Source organism: Danio rerio, chromosome 20 (assembly GCF_049306965.1).
Source record: "Danio rerio strain Tuebingen ecotype United States chromosome 20, GRCz12tu, whole genome shotgun sequence".
NCBI classification, from domain to species: Eukaryota; Metazoa; Chordata; class Actinopteri; order Cypriniformes; family Danionidae; genus Danio; species Danio rerio.
Window position 1 is genome coordinate 9,574,761 of NC_133195.1, and position 22,427 is coordinate 9,597,187.

Sequence of the window (22,427 nt, forward strand, 5' to 3'; positions counted from 1 at the left end):
TATATATATATATATATATATATATATATATATATATATATATATATATATATATATATATATATATATATATATATATAATTATAACAAATAATATGCCAAAAAATAAGTGTATTTTTCCCAAAAACAAGCAAAAATAATCTGCTAATGCATACCTGTCAACATTGGGATGTGAAAATAAGGGCAACAATTGTTCATTTGGAGCTGTTTTGTTGTAAATAAACAGTAAAAAGGTCAGTAACATGTTTTATTATTTTTATTTACAAACGAAAAAATTAATATATACATTAGCAGCAAATACATTAGCAGTTTATAATGAAATAGAATCAAGTTATCAAATCTCATTAGCCGTTTTTTCACTGTATAACTTTCACATTTTGATTAAAGAGCAACGAATGAATCTCTTATTTATTTAGATTTTTTTTTCGTGTGATTACATTAATTAACAGGTGTCACTTTAAAAATGCACACATCTAACAATATAATGAAAGCATTCGATTTCTTTCCTAACTGTTTATGCTCATTTAAGATGAAATTAGTTGTGTTAAAAAAAAAAAAAAAAAAAAAAAACACCAAGATTGACATCTTTAGATGTTATTATTATTGATTATGTGTATATGTCTGTTTAAGAACGCACCAAAAACCCAGACTGGCTTGTTCAGAATCCGTTTGGGAAACAGCGTCTATTTATCACTATGGAGTGCGTAAGCTGACAGTCCAACACAATCTCACGGCAATTCGTAACTTTTTCATTTAGTGGCTAATTCGTACAAATTCGCACAATCTAATTCGTACATTTTAGTATGATTTGCGTATCCCCCAATGACGGTTGGGTTTAGGGGTGCGGTAAGGTGCCACGCCTCCTTTTTAAAATCATACATTTTCTTACGACTGAACTCGTACGAATTGTACGAATTAGCCACTGAACTGCCAAAACGTAAAATACTTACATTTTCTTGTGAGATCAGGCTGGACAGTCACCAAAGCAATTTTTACTGTTTTGAGGATAGCATATGAGGGGTGACGGCACCTGTAATAAAAAGAAAGGGAATCGCATCTTTTTTATATTTATTTCAAAGTGTTTTCTCGCCTAAACAAATCGAAAGCATAGAACAGACTCATATTTATGAGCGAGGGGCAGCCCCTGGTGGTTCGGCGGTATGGGTTGTGTATGGGGAGGATCGGCTCTTTAATGTCTACTTGCCACCCTTCAGAGAAAGACTGAAAATATGGTAGAAATACGGGAAAATACCTTTACGAGATGATAGCTGGATAGAACTGTAAAATATGGGGGAATCCCGGGAAAAACAGGAGGGTTGACAGGTATGCCAATGGGGCAGGCCCGGATTGGCTAATCGGGAGGACCGGGAGAATTCCCGGTGGGCCGGTCCGTTTTTTGGCCGCGAGGGCCGGTGTCCCTAGCTGCAGAATCTGTTGCTCTCTGCAGTCACACTTTTTAAATTTATTTATTTACTTGACCACAGCCTTTTTATTCATTATTTTACCGCAACTCTTCTCTTTTCATCTATTTTAATGATTATAAAACTCAGTTTTGTCTCCTATCTACACACCATTATTGTGGACCAGCGGTTAGTGCGTTAGATTAAGACGCCGCGGACCCGGGTTCGACCCTCGTTAGAGTAACTTTTTGTTTTCATTTTTATTGTTAAGACATATGATACTGTTAGGGTTGTTGAACATTTGAAGTTCTAAAGCAGCTCTTTTCTCAAAAAATGACGTGATAGTGTCATTAGAAACTGATTTGGAAATGACCTTATTTTATTATAGTCAGTCGTGAACTGAAGTGGGCCGGTCTGAGGCTTGAAACTCCAGGGCTGAAAAGGAGTCCCACTCCGGCCCTGCAATGGGGTAATCAAAATACTCATGTTTTTCTTTTTGACAACTGATTATTTTGCTTACCCCACTGGCAGATTGTTGTGCTTGCTTTAAGAAAAATTCTCACTTAATTTTGACAATATTTCTTAAAATGAGACCTAATTTTTAGCTTGTCTAAAAAATGCTTATAGAATTAAGAGTTTTTAGATATTTGGATTGAAAACAAGACATGAATCTACGCAAGGAAAACATTTTTGCAGTGTATCTGTCATTTTTTTTCCTCACCTGAAAACATTCTCCTTTTCATCTAGTCCCAGCACCACGATGATGAGAAACGGGCTCTCAGTCGCGAAATCATCGTTCTTAACAATCATCTCATGGAAGCCAAGATGACCATTGAGAAGCTCAGAGAGGACAATGTAAGAGAAATAATGACTATGTGATTTCCCTTTGCACACAGAGGCTTAGCGGCTACCCTTTGGAGGATGGTTTGCTTTAGATTACCTAATGTTCCTTTTCTCCCGCTCTGCACAGGACTTGTACAGAAAAGACTGTAACCTTGCTGCACAGCTTTTGCAGTGCAATAAATCACATTACAGAGCCCAGTTATCCGAGGTAAGTTAACAAAAACAGTTTTGTACATTTTCTGACTGCACTGGTTAGTCCTGATACGTGGTGCATTTGTATTTCCCTAGCATATGCATCTCCTCCTGAAATCAGTATTGAAGTTTTAAGATTATCTTTAAAATAATATGCTCCAAAACAACGACACAATTCTAATTTAAAAGTTCACCAATATAGTTATGGTTTTGTTTTGATGACTTCATCCTACATTTTAGCTTGCCAGTTTTTATCCAATCAAATACTCACGATTAGTGTTTGATTTCCCCTATATTATAAAAATATGCTAAAGATAAGGCTGAAATAATTCACACAGTTACTTTTTCTATGTGTTTAATGAGAAATTGTTCAATAAACACGAAATAAATAATTCAGACAAGTGTTATAATGCTTTTCATTGGAGTGCATAAAGTCTGTTTTCTTGTTAGTGTCATGCAGTGGTGGAAAGAGGACTGAAAAATCGTACTCACATAAAAGTACCATTACTTGCCTAAAAATGTAGTGCGAGTAAAAGTATCTGTTGTAAATATAACTCAAAGAATGAGTAAAAAGTAGCCCTTTTAAGATTAGTGAGTATTACACTGTTTAAAACTGATGCGTTTACATCTAATTTGTGGATGTGTGTAAACGTAACATTCTGTAGTGCATCTAGTTAATGCCCAGACACAACACCATAAGGCGTTAATATTAGGTTAGATTTAGACTGTGATGTCAGGTGGCAAAAATTCTATATCTAGCCAGCGTCTAAGGATGTTTTTTGATGTGCAATATGATGTCAAATGATGTTGATATTTGGTTGATTTTAGGTTAAGTTAGAAAGTGACAAATTCAGCGTTGAGCCAACATCTTAAACCAACTTCATATTTACATCAAAAGATACCATTTATTCATCAGGTATGGCAACCAAAATCCAACATCTGATAGATGTCATAGTGGTAACGTCCACACAACGTCAAGCTGTAATATCATTAGACTTTGATATTTGGTTGGTTTAGGTTGGAAATTGACGTTGGCCTGACGTTGAGTTCTTATTTCTACACGATTTTTATTTCCAGTCTGACGTCATGTGCCTGCTTGGTGTTTAAGGCTATTTCGATTATCATACAGTAAACATCTGTTATCTTTTCATCAGAGACATGCATCTAAACAGTCTCTGGGTCAATGCGTGTAAAGATTTTGGACATCTTTTTGGAGACTTTTGGTGCTTTCAAACAGTTTGCAGAAATTATAAATCTCCCATGTCTTGAGGTAGTTCATTATGAAGCGATTTACCTTCTGTGTGCGCTCTGATTGGACAGGAATCACAGGACTGATGTTTCTAATCCCCATAGACAAGAAATAATAATGTAGTGACTGCAGGTTGAAGCAAAGTAGTGGAGTAAAAGTACAGATACTGCACTAAAAACATACTCAAGGGAAATTAGAAGTACACATTTTCAAAACAACTTAGTAAATTACAATTCCTGAGAAAAACTACTCAATTACAGTAATTTGAGTATTTGTAATTTGTTACTTTATACTACCTAAGGGGAGAATCTGGTTGATTCAGTTTGGTTATGTTGAATTTCATGGCACACTGAATAAAATATTACATTTCTTTTTAATAAACATTTCGCTACTTTTGATAAGTTACTATTAAGTGGAAAAAACTTTTTTAAATTAATCCATGGTGTGACAGTATGAAATAATTAAAAAAACACTTCTTGGAAGATTTTTCCTTGTGTGTCTTCATTTGTATGTTTTCTACCCAAAATATTTAAAATGAAATATTATCTTGGGGCTTTTTTTGTTTTAAAATGTTAATCAAATGCATAACTGCCAACACTCTCGTTTTTCCTGGGAGACTCCCGTATTTCAGACCCATCTCCCACCACCCTCCCATGTTGTTATTTTTACCAGAAAACTCCTGTAATTTCACCCCACCACCAGTCCTCAGCTTTTTGGTAGTCTGTAACACCCCTGGGTCAGCAACTTTGGTATAGTATCCAATGGCAGGGGCCACCCAAAACCCAGTGTTCTGACAACTTTTTCTACCTTTTCAGATTGTCCTACTTCCCATTTAATAAGTAGGTACACTGTAAAATAAAATTTGTTTTATGCTACGTTAAGTAAAAAAATAAAATAAAATAACAACGGTACATTTAAAGAAATTATTTTAACTTAGCATCCGTTATTTTACAGTAAATCTCAGTAATTTAATTAATTTGATTTGCTACCCACCAGATTATGCTACCAGTGTAAATTTTAATATATAGTAGTGTGATTTGAAACTGTAATATCGCTCTTACCTACCTAATCCCTAACCCCAACCTTTCAAATACAGTGTTGGTAGCATAATCTGATGGGTACATTCTCAGAAAAAAATGGTGCAATGTTTTACAGAAGAAGGTACAAACCCTTGTCACTGGGGCAGAACCTTTTTATGGAACAGGATTGTACCTTAATAAAAAGAAACATATTTGTACTGTTGCAGTTTGTACCTTTGTACCATGGGAAACCAAAATATACCTTTAGTTTTTGAAACCTGCAGATACAATATTGTACCTTCATCAAAAAAAAAAAAAAAAAAAAAAAAAAAATTCTAAACCATAAAGGTACCGCCACTGTGACAAGACACTTTGTACCTTAACAGTGTCAAAAATGTTTAAAATTTAAAATTAATTTAACTTTTAGTTTACAATACCTTTAGTTTTATGTTTTACCAGTTGTTTTGTTTTATGGAACGTATTAATGAATGTTTGTGAGTTTCTTTACACATATGCTTTTAAATGATGATTCATGTTTTAATATGGAAATTATTCATAAAATCACTTTGTCGTTCCAGTCATATTTATTGTAATAAAGGAGTTGTACCTTTTTTATGAGAACAATTGTGAACCTTCATTTCAGTTGTATCGTAAAAGGTACCAAACAGTATCATAAGAGGTCTTTTCTGTACCATACACTCTCAGAAACAAAGGTACGCGTGCTGTCACTGGAGTGGTACCTTTTTAAGAGGTACAAATTTGTACCTGCAAGGTTCATATTAATACCTTAAGGGTACATATTAGTACCTTAAAAGTACAAAAGTGTTCCTCTTAAAATTTTTAGGTACTAATATATAGGTACCAATATGGACCCTTTAAGTACAAATGGGTACCTTTTGAATAAAGTTCCACCCCAGTGACAGCTTGCGTATTTCTGAGTGTATAAGGTACAGTTTTTACAAAGATACAAAACTGTTTCTCAAGGAACATTATTTGCACCGTGTACCTTTTTTCCTGAGAGTGTAGGATAAAATGTCAGGACACCAGTCCATAGTACAGTTACTAACCAGGTTCTGTGTTACTCATACAAACACACAACGCCACTTGTCTTCCTCTCCACCCTCGGTCTTCCAGAGACAAATGCTTGGCAGATATGCATTTGCATGTTGGTTCTTGCTATTGATGAGCGTTATTAATAACAATTAGCAATAATATTTGCAAATAATCCATTATTTGTAATTAATTTAGTGCTTGAACAAAACCAGAGAATATTTGTAAAATGATAAACCAAATTCCCTGAATTACAACAAAATCATTTAAATAATTTAATATTATTTTGCACAAATGTTGTATTATTTTTAGATGGATTTTCTTCTGAGGGTCAAAATAAAATGGTTTAAGAGTCAAGGCACATATTTGATACAGTGTTATGAAATTTCTAATATACAGTAACTAAGAGTGGACTACAAATTCTGAAATATAATTGCATGTCTGTATAATATTGAACAAAAATAGAGCATAAAGGAACATTTAGACCTAGTCTCGGGGTAAAAGTTATTTATAGTACAACATCTTGTGCACAGTCTTCATATAGCCTATATATTATTGATGCGCTGTTTCCAAGATACAAAATGTCATCGGTTGAAACCCAACTAAGGGGCCAGATCAGTCTCAGAAATAATACATTTTCAAAATATAATTTATACATCCACACAATTCGCATTTACAAAATCCAACATGTAAGATCAAATCTCGACTCGTAAATACACAAATCCAATTTTTAAATTCAAAACACAATTCTAAAATACACAAATCCAGTTTGTAAATTAAAAAAAATATTTAAAAAAATTAAAAATAAATAAATAAAAAAAACACAAACAAATTTGTAAATTCAAAACACGATTAATAAATACACAAATCCAATTTGTAAATTCAAAACACGATTAGTAATATAGACTAATTGGATTTATTTAGTAAAAAATATTTATGATTTTTACTTGTGAATTCATAAAATATGTGTTGTTTTTATGAATCATGTTTTAAATTTACAAATTGGATTTTGTTAATATGAATTGTGCTGTGCATATATGAATTCTATTTCTTGAATGTATTATTTTTGAGACTGATCTGGCTCCATACAACTGCCACAATTATTATTTAAACACCATATAATTGAGGTCTGAACCTGCATATATTAAAGTACCAAATCATGATACACGATTATTGTTATTTAGTGAAATCAGCAAGGCAAAAATAGTAAATCAAGTTCTTGTTTTTTTAAATAATGAAGTTCTGTCCAAATTAAGAACAAGAGCTTGTTCTGGCAGGACAAATGTGGGGGTGTTTAAGTAATAATAGTATTTGCCAATAAACCTGGCAATTTATTAATCTGCTCCAAGCCTTAAGCCGGTCCCATGATGTCTAGTGCAGACCTTGTGTTGGCATGCTGCCTGCTGTAAAAACCTGTTCATATTTGGCAGATACAGCCGAATGGAAACATCAATGCGTCTTATACAACGCGTTTAGGGAATTAGCCCTTTCATATTGTTTTTTTTCGAAAATGCCAAAGAACTGGCACTAAGCATTCATTAAAACAGTCAGTCAGAAAAAAAAGGTCTCATGGGGTTATGAAGAAAAACTGAATTTTTGTATGACCACTGCAAGATTTCTTTAAAAGCAGCCAACAAAAGCCTTGAAAGCAAGAACACTCGGGTCAACAGATGTCCTGCGAGTTACTGTAGATATCAAATGAGATTTTTTTTAACAGGTATCAACCCTTTTTATTTTTTAAGAACTACAATTTTTGTTTTATCTTTGCTCCTCTTTTGCTTCTATAATTAGCCATGTTCCGTTAGCTAATTAGCTGCAATTTACTTTCTTCTTGTTGCTATGGTGAAAGAACGGAGAGGTAAAAAGAGTTGTGATATTGGACTGATGCCTAGTACTCTGTGTGTGGTGTCAGTAGCAATGAAATCTGTGGTTCTTTCCTCTGGCCAATTTTCACTAAATGGAAAAACTAGAGCCATGTACTTGTGTAGACCATTAGCACAGACTTAATATTGGCTGTTAAATATATCTTTGGATGCCTGCTTTGCAGGTTTTCTTCTGGGTTTACTGAGAGCTCCAGTTCCATTCATTTTTTTGTGTGTATTTCTTACTGCCTGTAAGGACACTGACCTGACTGAAGCTTTTATTCTCCCTCTTATCCCTACCTGCTTTCTCTGTGGGTGTGATTTTGCCAAGTAGGATGCAAACCTGGATTAACATCTATGTTGATCCTGGAACATCACTCCTGTTCGAAAATGTAATCCACACCTAATTCCTACCCGTAATCTTAACGCTAACTGTGAATTATTCTCGATATCAAAGAGGATTAAGAGTTGGTAACAATGATATAGAAGCACATAACCCCAACTGTAAGCCTAAATACCTAAAGCACAGATGTTGATCCAGGAGCATGTCTTGGTGTAATCACATTAACATTTCTCCTCCTGTGTAAGTCTTTCAACTCTATTGTTTATTGAATCCATCTAATGGATGTCTGGTTTTCTCTCTCAGTTACCTGCAGAGTTTCAGGAGCGTGTAAGCTTGCACATGGAGGGTTCTTCCCTCTGCCACTCCCCATATGCCGACACAGTGCCTGCTTCTGTCATTGCTAAGGTCCTGGAGAAACCAGAAGAGGCCTGCAGCAGTCAAGCCTCTCGCTCACCCAGCCCACAACCCCAGGAACGCCAGGGCTTCCTTGTGGGCACCAGCCTTGTGGGTAGCACTGAGCGCCTTGGCCTCCGAGCTACTTACAAGTCAGACCTGTACAGCAGTGACACAGCACTTTATTGTCCTGATGAACGGAGACGAGAGCGCAGACCCAGCATGGACCTCCATGGACAAAGAAAAGTTTACGAGCCCCAGAACTCCACGGATAGCAACCCAGAAGAGGGATCAATGTCCCTACAGCCTGGCTTCTCGCAGGACCACTTCCGAAAGTTTACAACCTCTCTGGGAGGAGGCTCCAGCTCTTACTCCAGCTTTAGTGGAGGAGGATCGGAGGACAAGGGTCAGGATCCTCAGAGTAGTGCTGCATCTTCTCCACGCCACCCTGCCCTTTATATGGACTGGAGGGATGGGGGTGAATACGAGCACAAGAGCGATTCCTCCTGGGAGCGGGAGAGTCCAAGCGCCTTCACGAAGGCACATGCTTTTCAACCGCCTGAGACCAGCCACCATCAGAATGGTAGCTCTCCCATTTACAGCAGAACAATGTCCTCTTGTTACAGTGAACCTTATGAGCCCCTGCCACCTTCCACCTCTCCAAGCATCACCTATGGTGACAGTCGCCGCGGAAGTGCTTTTGCTCCTGAGGAAGAAGAGCTGATTGGGCGGTGGAGGCAACTCAGCGTGGAGGATCTGAGTGCCCACTCATACCGCAGCCCTGGGCGGGCATCACCCTACAGTTTCTCAGAGCAGCACTTCTCTGTCCGGCCTGCAAAAATTCGCCTTGGTCCACTCTACAGTAGCTTCCAGGAGGGTACTGATGTATACCATCATGCTGGGGTACTTGACCCCTTCTCCAGCCCAAGCCCTGACTGCAGCCCAGGTTTACGACAACAGCAAAGCCAACCACACCTGTACCGCTCCAAGGAGGATAGCCAAGAGTCTGAGCATAGCCTCTACAGCCCCAAGGACGGTGGGGTGGCAGCTGGGGGCCAAGCAACTGAATATGTTGATGTAAGTCCAAACAGCTCAAATGAGTCACTGGACCATGGATCTCTGGAAATGGGTGCTGAACTGCAGCATTATCAACCCGAGAGGCACAGCGTGTCCCCTCAGGGAACCACCCCACCGCCTCCTCCACAACAACCGTACCAAAAATTTGGCACACTAGGGCTGTCACGTAAGGACAGTCTCACCAAGGCACAGCTCTATGGTACTCTACTAAACTAAGTGTGGGGTTTCTTGGTTACTCTTTTTTGCAGCTCTATGGTACTAAGAGCAGGGTTTCCTGGTTACTTTCTTTTGTTGGTAGGTTTTGAATGTTAAGCTACAGTTTGAGCCAAACACTTGATGGGATTTTCTGCTGAATCTTTTCATTCCATCAGCTCTCTTATCTTTTTTTTCCCTCTCGGTTTCTGTATCTGTTAGTGTTTTCTAAACATCAAACATGAATTGCTCATGTTTGTACAGTTGATATGAAGCTCGGCACTATTTGTATAGCCTATTTTGAAAGTTTATTAATGGTTCTGTGTGGTTTGTGAGAAAGTATTTCAAGTGCATTAGGTGGTTACGGACTTTTGGAAACAAGTCTTCGAAGAGAGAGAAAGAGATTAATTTTGTTTTACCAAAAGCCTTCGGCTCGAAAGGGTTTGTGAATGGACAGCACATGCTATGTAAAAAGAATTGCAAATTTTGACAAGAAATCTGATCTTTTATTATTTAATTTATGAATAGCTGTATTTATTGTTAAGTATGCTATATCTATTGTTTAATAAATGTAACACTATGGGAAGATTGAACAATCTATATAATTGTAAATTATTTATATTGCTATAAATAAGGCAATCAGCACAATTATACAAGCTGCAAACGATTAAAGATGCCTCAAATGATTAGTCATGACAAGGATTTGAGATTTCATGACAATCCATTGATGGATCCTTCCAGAGGTTTGTGAGCAAGACCTTGCGCAAATATTTGAGAATAAAGTCTGCATGGATTCATATTAACCTAAGTCAGCCCTTCAAGATCAAGTCTCAGCCAAAGCGATACTTCTAATCTATTTCTATTCCACATAGGTTTGATACAGCTCAAATCTATTGCACCATCAAACGAGTACAATATCTTGGAAGCACTGGGCATTTTATTAAAGTCCTGATGTGTTTTGTTGGGCGATGGAATTTCTGAGGTGATTGTTCTTTTCAGTGTTTTCTCTATTTTGTTCCTCAGTGCTGTAAGCCCCCCCGCCCCCTCCCTCAGGCCCTCTCTACCTCACGATTCAATCCCTCTCTTCTTTCTTAATCAGCTGGGATCCTGTGTCAGTTGACACAATGATGCATGACTCTGTTTCTTGTTTTGCTTTCTATATCTAATAAAGCACAATAGTTGCACCATGTCCGTCTCTTTAGCTCCCTTTTGTTTCCTGCACTGCTCCTGTCGGAGAGCCAGGTTTGCTGCTGAGGTGTATTGAGGAGAATTTATAATTCAGAATTCTGTCTCCAGTACGAAATGTTTCTTTGTACAGTGCGAATGACAGCACACAAAAGAAGGACCTTGGTCCTCCTCCACAAAACAACCAACCATTTTTGTCCATTTATTCAATCTTTAGAGTATATCCGAAGCACTGCATTTACAATCAAACCATGTCATGTTAGTGCGTGTGATTAAAGACTGTAGTTAGTAAACTCCCTACGGCACCGCAAATGAAATATATCTAATAATGGCTAATACACAGCAATTTATAGCAGAGGCAATGCAAAATACACAGCCAATATGCTGGCTCCTTTTTTAAGTCCACTATCCGCAAAGCAACAGCCTACGTGTTTCCTTTTTGATTATGTGCCAACTCCGGAATGGCACAATCATATTTAAATATATCGTGAATAAGTCACAGGGTAGCAGTTTACTCCATGGCATTATGAAAAGATGAGATTCTGAGAGGCTGAAATGTAACTAGTTCACTTCATGGATGAATAGCTCTGCTCAATTAATTGCAGAACAACAATCCGCACTTGGTTAATCTACGTCGAGATATATGCAGTGGTCCTCTGTGTTCTTGTTAGCACGGAGCCACATGTTTCTTAGGCACGTTGCTGCTGTCATTTGTATTCAAGGGATATGTTGGACTCGATACTTTCCGGCTCTCATTCACAGAGAAGAGTGAGTCACAAGCCCGAGGCCATCTCTGAAAACACTGCAGCAAAGATACGGCGAACAGATGGACATTTTAATTTCCTGTCTCTTATCCAGTAAGTCCCTCAGGTACTTGGCCAAAAACACAACCCAAAAAGAATCGACTGCATTGTTTTTCCAAGGCTTAAAATTGCCACAAATGTGAAGGGATCTTTCTTTCACCTTCTAAGGCCCACCATGCTTTCACTCAGGTCCCATAGCCGCTTAGCCGCATGGTCATCGGTGGCCTTAGAAAGCAATTGTTCTTCTTCGCAATTAGCAAAGCATTTTCCAGACACACCTTCAACTTCAGGCGAGCATGCCAGGTAGAGTGGGGTCTGAGCACCCTCCAGTGGGCTTTTAAAGAACAACCAGGAGACCAGCCAAAAAAGAGGCTTAATCAGCAGGGGGATGTTGACATGCCGGCCCAATCTGGTTCTTACGATACCCGGAGTGAGGGCGTTTACAGTTACCTCAGTGCCATCCAGCCTGCGGGCCAGCTCGCGAGTGAAAAGCAGGTTGGCGAGCTTGCTCTGGCTGTAGCAGAAAGATTTGTTGTAGCTCTGTTCGCTGTTCAGGTCCTCAAAGTTGATGCTCCCATACTTGTAGAGTTTGGAGGAGACCACGACGACGCGGCTGGGAGACGACTGCTTCAGGAGGTCCAGCAAGAGGTTGGTCAGAAGAAAGTGACCCAGGTGGTTCACTCCCAGTTGCATTTCGAAGCCCTCTTCTGATTTACTGTAGGGACACTGGTAGAGGCCAGCGTTGTTGATAAGAACATCAATTCTTGGCTCCTCCTAATTTAAAAACACAATGATGAGCTTAGAAATTCTGGCCACAATTTTTATACTGTACAGACCATTTTAATGTGGTCATGTCATTGGCCTATGAACATTTCCTGCTTGTTTTCAAATTATTTCATAACTGTAACAAGAGTCATTTCAATCATAACTAAATGTTAAAACTGCTATCATAACATTATTTATCAATATGGGGCTCTTTTTGGATTCTCAGAAGCTATATAGATTAAAAATGTAAAACAGGAAATACATTGGGACCATTGTTTTGTTTACATCCCTCAAAATGGTCTATAGACTGCATAAATGAAAACATTGGTTACATATTTCCTCTTAGGTAAGGCAAGATCTTCTCTTAAGGTTCATATTTAGAGAGAAAATGTGCTTAATCCATTATAAAGCTTGAAGCATTAGAATCGGTGCTCAGTATCAGCCGATCACCATGACAAGAAATCAGTACTCAATATCAGCAGCAAAAATCCTGATCTGAGCATCTCTAGCTTTGACCCAACTTGGCTGTCAGAGCAGCAATACTCCTCCTGTCTTTACTAGACTGATCTTGGTAAGTCAGTAACCGCACCCTTAGGAAAAAGAAGTATTCTTAAATAAAGGTCAAGTATAAAAGTATACTTTATTTCGTAAGTAATTACGCCCAAGATACCCTGCAGTGACAAGAGCTGCACACTTTGTGGATAAAAAGATATAAAAAATAAATGCTAATTTTTAGTTTGTACAGTTGAAACATTTGTTCAGCATTCCCTGCTGTGTTGTTGTTATGCCCCATGTTCAGCATAATTGCTCAAGATGATTTACGGTTAGTCGTGTCAGGAATCCGACCACAGATAAGCATGTTGTCCTCGGAGAAAAAGGCTCAGCCATAACATTAAAACAGGTAAGCTGTATTTTTATGTTTCAATGTAATTAACTAAGAGTGAAATTGTACAAACTTGGGGGCGAGTGTGTCCTAAAAGTTTGAAAACCCCTGGCATAAAGGACATAATTGGCTCCTGAGGTTATCATTGTCATAGTAGTCTATGTTGGTGTTCCAATCGCAAAAATAAAAACAATTTGGGATAGAACAAAATTAATTTTAACATGGAAAATATATTTGTTATAGTGTGTTGCAGCATCGCAGTGTTTAGTTATGTGTTTGAGGGTAGCAAATAGGTTTTGTATTAATTTATAAATGCATGTAAGTCAACAGCGGTGACAGTGAAGGAAGCTATCACATGAACAAGTTTCTACATGAGGTGTCCCTCAAGTAATTCAGACTCACTCCTGCTTCATACAAATGCAGCTGTTTTGCCCCTCTGTTATATTGAGTAACTGTATTGAAAATGATAACAGATCATTTATTAATTGTTCTGTAATATTCATTCATTCATTTTCCTTTGGCTTAGTCACTTTATTTATCAGGGGTTGCCAGAGCGGAATGAACCGCCAACTTATCCAGCATATGTTTGCATTTGCAGCGGATACCCTTCCAGCTGCAACCCAGAACTGGGAAACACCCATACATACTCATTCTCACACATGCACTACGACCAATTTAGTTTGTTCCTATAGCGCCTGTCTTTGAACTGTGGGGGGAAACCGGAGCACCCGGAGGAAACCCACGCGAACATGGGGTGACCATGCAAACTCCACACAGAAATGTCAACTGGCCCAGCCGGGACTCGAACCAGCGACCTTCTTGCTGTGAGGTGACAATGCTAACCACTAAGATACTGTGTGGCCTACTGTTATATTGTTACTGTTTTTCTCCTTCCCAGTATGGCTCTTTTGTAGACTTTAATGGGGTATATGCCGAAGCATGCTAATAGGACTTTTAATTTGCCAGAAACCTGGGTTAAGCGCTTCCGGCGAATTGAATGCCAATGCAAAATCCGGTGCGTTTAAGGTCTGTTTTCTTTAAAAATCAGCGATCTTCACTAGCTGAGTGATATCCGATTTAAAGTGGGTCTCAGATTGTACAAGACGCACTGTATTAAATTACATTTCCCCCGCCATATCTTTATAATATGAGCATTTATTTTACCCCAGTATATTCAATGGAGCTTCTGCATTAGCCTGCCGATTCTGACGGGCACGTGCGAGTAAACAGCTTTTTGTCTCGTTTTACGCTTGAGCAACTAAATAAATGCTAAAGTTTATTTAACTGAATGTATTTTAATGACATTACAACATCGATGCTGTATAAGGAACCGTATAAAATGGTAAAAAGTTCATAATAACAGGTCACCGGAAGTGTATCAGCATGGGAACTGCACTAGCTCGGCATATACCCTATTGATCAGACAATAAACAATTTAAAAAATTTTAAATTGTTTAAAAAATTTAACAATTTAAAATTACTACCTTTAAAGCAGTGTTTCTCAACTGGTGGGTTGCGACCTAAAAGTGGGTCGTGGAGTGTGTGGTCAAAAAACAACAACAAAAGTTTAACTTTTTTAATTAAAACTTATTTTGACTTTTATTTTGAAATGCGCACGTGACAACTCTACCGTTTGACATGTGAAATTTCATGTAATTATAGCAACAAATATGTTGAAGCGCAAGTATGACCCTGAATATGTAAGTATGGATTTACATATATTGACGACAAAAAATCCTCAGTGTGTCATAAGTAGGCCACACAGAATCTGTGCGCGCAGAATCCCGCAGATTTTCCGCAGAATCCCGCAGATTTCTGCAGATTTTTAGCCCATCATTAATTCTGTTTATTTACTTGAGTAAATGTGTAAATCTGAATTTTTTCAGTTTTTATTCAGTAATTTATTACTTTTTATTTCATACATTAAGGTTTTAGTTATGATACTCTGCTGGATATTCCCAAAATAATTCCACAGAAATCCACAGATTTTAACCAAAATTCTCTGCAGAAATAACAAAAAACGTTAGCAGATTCCGTCTGTCCCTGGTCATAAGTAGTGAGGTGCTCTCACAAGAGAGCACGAAACCTATATAAAAATGACATTTTGAAACGGTTTTATTAACAGTTCAGTTTAGTTCATGGTAACTGAATCTTTCCTTACCCTAACCACTGTTTACAGTTTTTTTTGTTTTTACTTTGTATTATTTCTATATTTTGATACATTTTGTTAAATGATAGCAATAAAATATAGTTTATTTGTAGGTCTTGGTGATTTTCGTATGATTTATCTGTCACTACTTGTGTATGTTAACAAATAAATACTAATTATTTATAATTCCAAAAATTGTATTATAGTTCCTAAAAATTTGAGTCGTGGGTTGATGACCATGTCAAAATGTGGGTCCCTTGGCCAAACCAGTTGAGAAACCCTGCTTTAAAGTTTGCATTCAGTGAACTAATAAAATATTTTGGTCCCACTCTATATCAAGTGGCCCTAATTACTATACGCTTAATTCAGATTTATCATTTGATACTAATTGTACACATACACTCTTTACACTGTACTTTTTAAAATATTTTATATTGTATATTTTAAAAATCATCTGTATGTAAATAGAGCTGTAATTACTCATTCATTCATTCATTTTCCTTCGGTTCGCCACAGCGGAATGACCCTCCAACTTATCCAGCATATGTTTTACACAGTGGTTGTCCTTCCAGCTGCAACCCAGTACAGAGAAAATCCATACACACACATACTGTACACTTTGGCCATTTTAGTTTATATAAATAATCTGTTGAGCCATCCATTTTACTGTACTGTAATTTTTGAGTAAACTGTCCCTAAACATACCCATTATACCAACAAACCTGTCTCAAGGGGTATCCCATAATACGTTTTGTGCAATGCAATACATTATACTTTCTGACGCAAGTATCTAGTAGTAAAGGCCACTTAATATAACGTTGAAACAATATTCAAAATCAAATTAATTATTTGGAATCCAACTATTTACTAATGTGATATTAAAAAGTTCAAGAATGGAAATCATAATAATAATAAAATACATATTCCCTAAATTCTTTCAAGCGCCTTTAATTCTAAAGGCCTTTGTTGTTTTGATATTGTTTAACCTTAATCTGTGATAAGAATAACAACAATAGGGAATTGCATTAAAATGTTCTTTTCAAACATGAAAGCCTAATGCCCTGCTGAAAAATCCAGCTTAAACCAACCTAGGATGTTTGGCTGGTTTTAGCTAGTCGACCAGCCTGGTTTTAGAGGGGTTTTGGCACCTTCCAGGCTGTTTTAGCTGGACAGGCTGGGGGATGACCAGCTAAAACTAGCTTGACCAGCCTAGCCAGGCTAGAAGCCAAGCCAAAACCAGCTATGTCCAGCTTAAACCAGGATGGTCAAGCTGGTTTAAGATGGTTTTAGCTGGTCACTTTCCAGTCTGACTAGCTAAGACTAGGCTGAAAATGGTCAAAACCCCTCTAAAACCAGCCTGGTTGACCAGCTAAAACCAGCCAACCATCCTAGGCTGGTTTAAGCTGGATTTTTTTTTTAGCAGGGTGTTGTTTATGATGACAGTGGTGATTAAGTTTCTAAAGTAAATATCTTTAGTTACCAAGCTTAGAAAGATTAAGGGAATAGCATCAAATGTGTCATATTTTTTTCAGGACACTGGATAGCTCACTTACCAAGAAACACGTGCTCACTGCTTGACCTTTTTAGAGTTGCACAACATGTAGGCTAACCATTAACATTGCATATAATGGTTGTTTAGTTTGCTTATTCTGCTATTTGCTAAATTTATTCTATAAATGTGCTATTTCTGCGTTATTGATATGTTATTTATGCGATTTTAACGTATATATGACCCAAATACATGAACTGAAAGAGAATGAGAGAGATGTAAACAAACCCTGATCACTTCCTCGCAGAATCTGCGCACAGACTGGAGGGACGCGAGATCCAAGTGTTTGATGACGATTTCTCCCTGACTTGTACCGGCCTGATTCTGGATGTCCCGGGCCGCGTCCTCCGCCCTCTGCCTGTCCCGACAAGCCATGATCACGCGGGCCTGCAGCTTCAGCAGCTCCGCCGCGGTCGCCTTCCCGATGCCGCAGTTTGCCCCGGTCACGATCACGGTCTTTCCGCGCATCAGAGCCGGGGGGTAGCTCATTAATCTCAGCGCTTTCCGCCTGAATATGATCCTCCGGGCGATGAAGAAAACCCCACCGCCAAGGACAGCGGCTAAAACCACCGCTGCCGACATCAGTGCAGGAGTTGCGGCCGTTGAATGACAGCGAGCGACGGCGTGTGTGTGAGCGTCGTGGACCACATTACCCAGAATGCATTGCTTTGTTATTGTACCGCAGGCCAACTTCTTTATCACACGAAATGCGGTTGTACTTGATTACTATCATTTATTTTCCTGACGAGCATTTTAAGTTAAATGTTTGTTAATGTGATGTTTACATAAATAGATTCATGTCAAGATTATTTTAAAGTAACTGTATTTATTTTTAGATAAGTAAATAAGCATGTGTATGTAATGTTAGCCTAATGCTAAATAAATTCTATAAATAATTGTAGTGTAGCCTAAATATATACACACCGTGTTTATTTATATGTGTATTAATTCAATTAAATAAAACTAAATACTCTTCTCATTGATTTTATATAGCTAATTTTCTAATTTATACCTTCATCAGAGTTCCTCAGTGACGGGCGCAGCTGGAAGGGCATTCACTGCGTAATACATGTGCTGGATAAGTTGGAGATTCATTCTGCTGTGGCGATCCCTGATTAATAAGGTGCTTAAGCCGGAAAAAAAGAATCAATGACCTTTACCAGATCCGTGGTTGATTTCCTATGACATTTCAATGGCATTAAGATAAAAAAGATTCGATTTTTGACAAACACACACTTTTTAAAATGTTTTATTCAAATGTTATTTGCATATTCTTTGTAGCCTAATTAGTTACGAAATATAATAGCATTTCTGAATAAAAATGGCTTATATAAACCATTTTTATTTTACAATTTATATATGTGTAGGCTATAAACATTTATGTTACATGTATTTCTAACCATAATTCATTAAAAATATTTATTTGCATTTCTATAATTTTTTCAGTTTTATATTTTTTTTCGTGTTTTAGAATAATTTTCTTCTAATTAAACTCAAAGAGCTCGAAGAGGAATGTGTACGCCAAAAATGAAACGAAAAAAATAACATTTCAATACACTTGACAATACTTTTTTAATTAGAAATACAAACATATTTTGAATACATAAACATATTTTAAGTGCAAATTTCAGAAAACATATGCTGTATGTTAGTAGACTATAATATATAAGTGCGCTAAAATGCTACACAAAACTAATCGTATATCAGAAGTAAGGTCAAAAATTCTGAACTAATGTTTTTCTGTACCTGTAATATCACAGTCAAAAACAAAAACTACATTCTTAAATATATAAAAACCATATATAAATACAGCAAAAAGGCTAGACACGGATTCATGTTAGTAAGTATTAATACTAGCTCATTTCAGTAAGTATGTAAGTGGCACTCGTAGATACGTAGATAAAGATCAGTTCAGACTCGTGTAAGAGGATGTGGATTAAAAGTAAGCAGAGGATAGGACTGATCTAGGATTGTTAATACTGCTGGTTTGATCGTGGTTCTTATGCCTGGCCCTCAGTGTTTGGGTCCTCATATATGTAACTGCCGACACCTCCGGTATTAACTCCTAAACAAAAAAACATCAAACTACTGTCATCAATATACATCATTTACATTTTTAGAAGTGTCTTCTGCCCATCAAACCTAATTGTGTGTGTTTTTATATAAAGAATGAAGCAAAAATTACCTTTTGGTCCAAAGAGAACAGCGTAACATGGTTTATGGCAGTAGGGCTGGCCATCGTGCTGTAGTTTAAAACAAAATCCATGTAATTATGCTTGTGTTATTTTGTTATTGTGTCATTGTGTTATTTTGTATCTGGATGTATTACACAACAACAATCTGGTATTATTGAATTGTACCTTTGTGTAGCTTTGTCAATAGTTATGGCTAGATAGGATATGTACACTTTTTCTAGTTAAAAATACAGATAGCCATTGTTCAAAACCTAAATGTGGTTTATAAATATTCGAAATGTATGTTTTAAGCAGCCTAGTGGAATATTTTAAATAATTTAAAGTCTTATTTCAGTATGTCGATGTACTTTCAACTGAAACTGCATATTGAGTAGGGGGCGGGACTTTCTTTCATGAATCATTCACTGATTGCAAACTAATGGTAGCTAAAAGGGTTTTAATGTAGATTTGCTATGTAAGCCCTCAGGTTGACATCTACAGAAGGATGCCCTCTCCAAACATGGTCTGTAGGCTTTTATTGAAGATTACCAAAACAAACCTGTTTTTACAGTCAATTTATTTGCATGGATTCATTATTCAAGTTAAGAATAACATTGTGAGCTAGCAAAATAAAGGTTGTACATTTTGATTTTCAATAAAAGCATATTTAATTTTTTTTAAAACCATTTCAAGTTATTATTATTAGCCCCTTTCCGACTGTCTACAGAACAAACCACTGTTTTAAAATGACTTGCCTAATTACCCCAATGTGCAGAATTAACCTAATTAACTTAAGCCCTTAAATGTCACTTTAAGCTGAACACTATAATCTTGAAAAATATTTAGTCAAATGTTATTTACTGTCAACATGATGATAAAGATAAAATAAATTAGATATTAGATATTTTTAAATCTATTATGTTTAAAAATGAGTTGAAAAAAAATCTGCTCTTTATTAAACAGAAATTAGGGAAAAAATAAACGGGGGCTAATAATTCTGACTTCAACTATATACAGTTGAAGTCAAAATTATTAGCCCCCTTTGAATTTATTTTTCTTTTTAAAATATATTTTCCAAATGATGTTTAACAGAGCAAGGACATTTTCACATTATGTCTGATAATATTTTTTCTTCTGGAGAAAGTCTTAATTCTTTTATTTCAGCTAGAATAAAATTAGTTTTTTTTAAAACACTATTTTAGAGACAAAATTATTAGCCTCTTTAAGCTATATATTTATTCGATAGTCTACAGAACAAACCACTCTTATACAATGACTTGCCTAATTACCCTAACCTGCCTAGTTAACCTAATTACCCTAGTTAAGCCTTTAAATGTCATTTAAAGCTGTATAGAAGTGTCTTGAAAAATATCTATTCAAATATCATTTACTGTCATCATGGCAAAGATAAAATAAATCAGATATAGAAATGAGTTATTAAAACTATTATGTTTAGAAATGTGTTAAAAAAAACCTGTTAAACAGAAATTGGGGAAAAAGAATAAAGGGGGGCTAATAATTCTGACTTCAACTGTATATATATATATATATATATATATATATATATATATATATATATATATATATATATATATATTTAGGGCTGTCAAAATTAACATGGTTAATTTTAAATATTTAACGCGTAAAAAAAAAAAAAAAAAAACGCAAATAACGTAGTTGCAGTTTTTTTTATTTCCTGTTTTGGCCAACGTGTGTTCAGGGCCGGCACGTCTTTAGAAAACTATTAAAACTATTATGCTTAGAAATGCATAAAAAAATAATAAAAAAAATTGGGGAAAAAAATAAACGGGGGCTAATAATTCTGACCTCAACTATATATATATATATATATATATATATATATATATATATATATATATATATATATATATATATATATATATATCCTTTCATAATTCTACATAAAAGCCCATTTAAACTCTATTAAAATTACCAAAAATGCCTGAAGAAACATAAGTAACATACATAATAATACACAGTACTACAGTTGTAAAATATTAAAAAACATAAATACTAAAACACTACTATTTTATTATATGAGAATGCCAATCAGTAAACAAGTGAAGCTGCAGTGTTTTATCACTGTGTTCCTCACCCAGTGTTGGACGGTAGCGTCGCTACTAGCTTAACTTTCTTTTTAGTACAGCATATTATTTACTTTGAATGACTGAACTGAAATATTATGCCTTATATGTTTCATTAACGGTTTTATTAATCACTAAGATATGACTGACTTGGATTTAAGTTGCTTCGATTTAAAAATGAAAATTGTAAAAATAGCTTATATGTAGCTAAACTTTTTGCCGTGAAGCTTTTAGCTTAGCTTGCTACATTTTCCCGGAGGTAGCTTTTAGTGTAGTTAGTAAAGCTACATTTTATGTAGAGTAGCTATTAGCTTAGCTCACTACATTTTTCAAGTAGCTTGCCCAGCACTGTCCTTACCTCCGCATGGCTGCCCGCAGCCAGAGTCTTACTGCACCTCTCGCAGCGCAGGCAGGGTCTGTGCCAGTCTTTACCCAGGGAACTGACCTTTTCAGCTGCAACACAAAGAGAGAAACACAGGCCCCTCGGTAAGCATCAGGCAACCTCCAGAAATGCTAATGCATGTCCTGCCACTTCCGAGCACACAAGAGCCGGCACAAGTCCACATTTGGTGAACTTTAATGTCTGAATGTCAGTGCTTACCAAAGTACACTGTTTTGTTGCACCTTGGGCAGATGTTCGGCTCACCAGAGAACGAACTGAAACTTGCAGCTGTAAAACAGATGTAGCAAACTATTATTCTCACATGTAACATTCATTGAAATGATAACAGCATCTCTTTAAGTGTAAAACGACTAGAATGTTAAAGGGATGGTTCACACAAAAGTGTAAATTCTGTCATCATTTACCCTCCCATTTGAGTTTGTTTATGTTTTGTTGAACACAAAAGAAGATACTTTGAAGAATGTTGGTAGGTAAAACAAATACCATGGAAGTCCATTTTTACAGGTTTCCAAAATTCTTCAATATATAGTAAAAGAAAACAATATATTGTTTGTTTCTGGCTGCAGCTGTATCCCTAAAACCAACTAATTCATTCTACTGCTGTGTGGTTGCTAAGATCATGTGAATGGTTGCTAGGCAAAGCAAGGCAAGTTTATTTATATAGCACATTTCAAACGCAGTGGTAATTAAAAGTGCTAGGGCGTTATTCAGGAGATTTTTCATCAACTGGTTAATTTAGTAAATTTTTGTATAGTGTTGTTTCAGATTAATGGAAAGACCCCATCTCATTC

At 36.5% G+C, this 22,427-nt stretch overlaps 3 protein-coding genes across 6 annotated transcripts in view; 1 reads left to right on the forward strand and 2 right to left on the reverse strand.

Moving 5' to 3' along the window:
• Positions 1 to 10,807, forward strand: part of si:dkey-174m14.3 — an 84,527-nt gene extending 73,720 nt beyond the window's left edge. For all 3 annotated transcript variants that reach the window (XM_068215510.2, NM_001045010.1, XM_073932865.1), the window contains 3 exons: positions 2,148 to 2,255; positions 2,371 to 2,451; positions 8,262 to 10,807. In XM_068215510.2, the coding sequence (XP_068071611.1) occupies positions 2,148 to 2,255; positions 2,371 to 2,451; positions 8,262 to 9,644 (1,572 nt within the window). In that variant the 3' untranslated portion in view covers positions 9,645 to 10,807. The remainder of the gene's footprint in view (positions 1 to 2,147; positions 2,256 to 2,370; positions 2,452 to 8,261) is intronic.
• Positions 10,808 to 10,994: 187 nt separating this feature from the next.
• rdh14b (retinol dehydrogenase 14b) lies at positions 10,995 to 17,562 on the reverse strand. Its single transcript, NM_001047190.1, is given in 2 exon segments — positions 10,995 to 12,382; positions 17,183 to 17,562. Coding segments are annotated over 2 exon segments (972 nt in total). The 5' UTR covers positions 17,537 to 17,562; the 3' UTR covers positions 10,995 to 11,764.
• Positions 17,563 to 18,507: 945 nt separating this feature from the next.
• The window catches only part of crip2l (cysteine-rich protein 2-like), a 33,725-nt gene continuing 29,805 nt past the window's right edge, over positions 18,508 to 22,427 (reverse strand). For both annotated transcript variants that reach the window (NM_001005968.1, XM_068215423.1), the window contains 4 exon segments: positions 18,508 to 19,019; positions 19,140 to 19,197; positions 21,592 to 21,686; positions 21,835 to 21,903. In NM_001005968.1, coding sequence (NP_001005968.1) covers positions 18,955 to 19,019; positions 19,140 to 19,197; positions 21,592 to 21,686; positions 21,835 to 21,903 — 287 coding nt within the window. In that variant the 3' untranslated portion in view covers positions 18,508 to 18,954.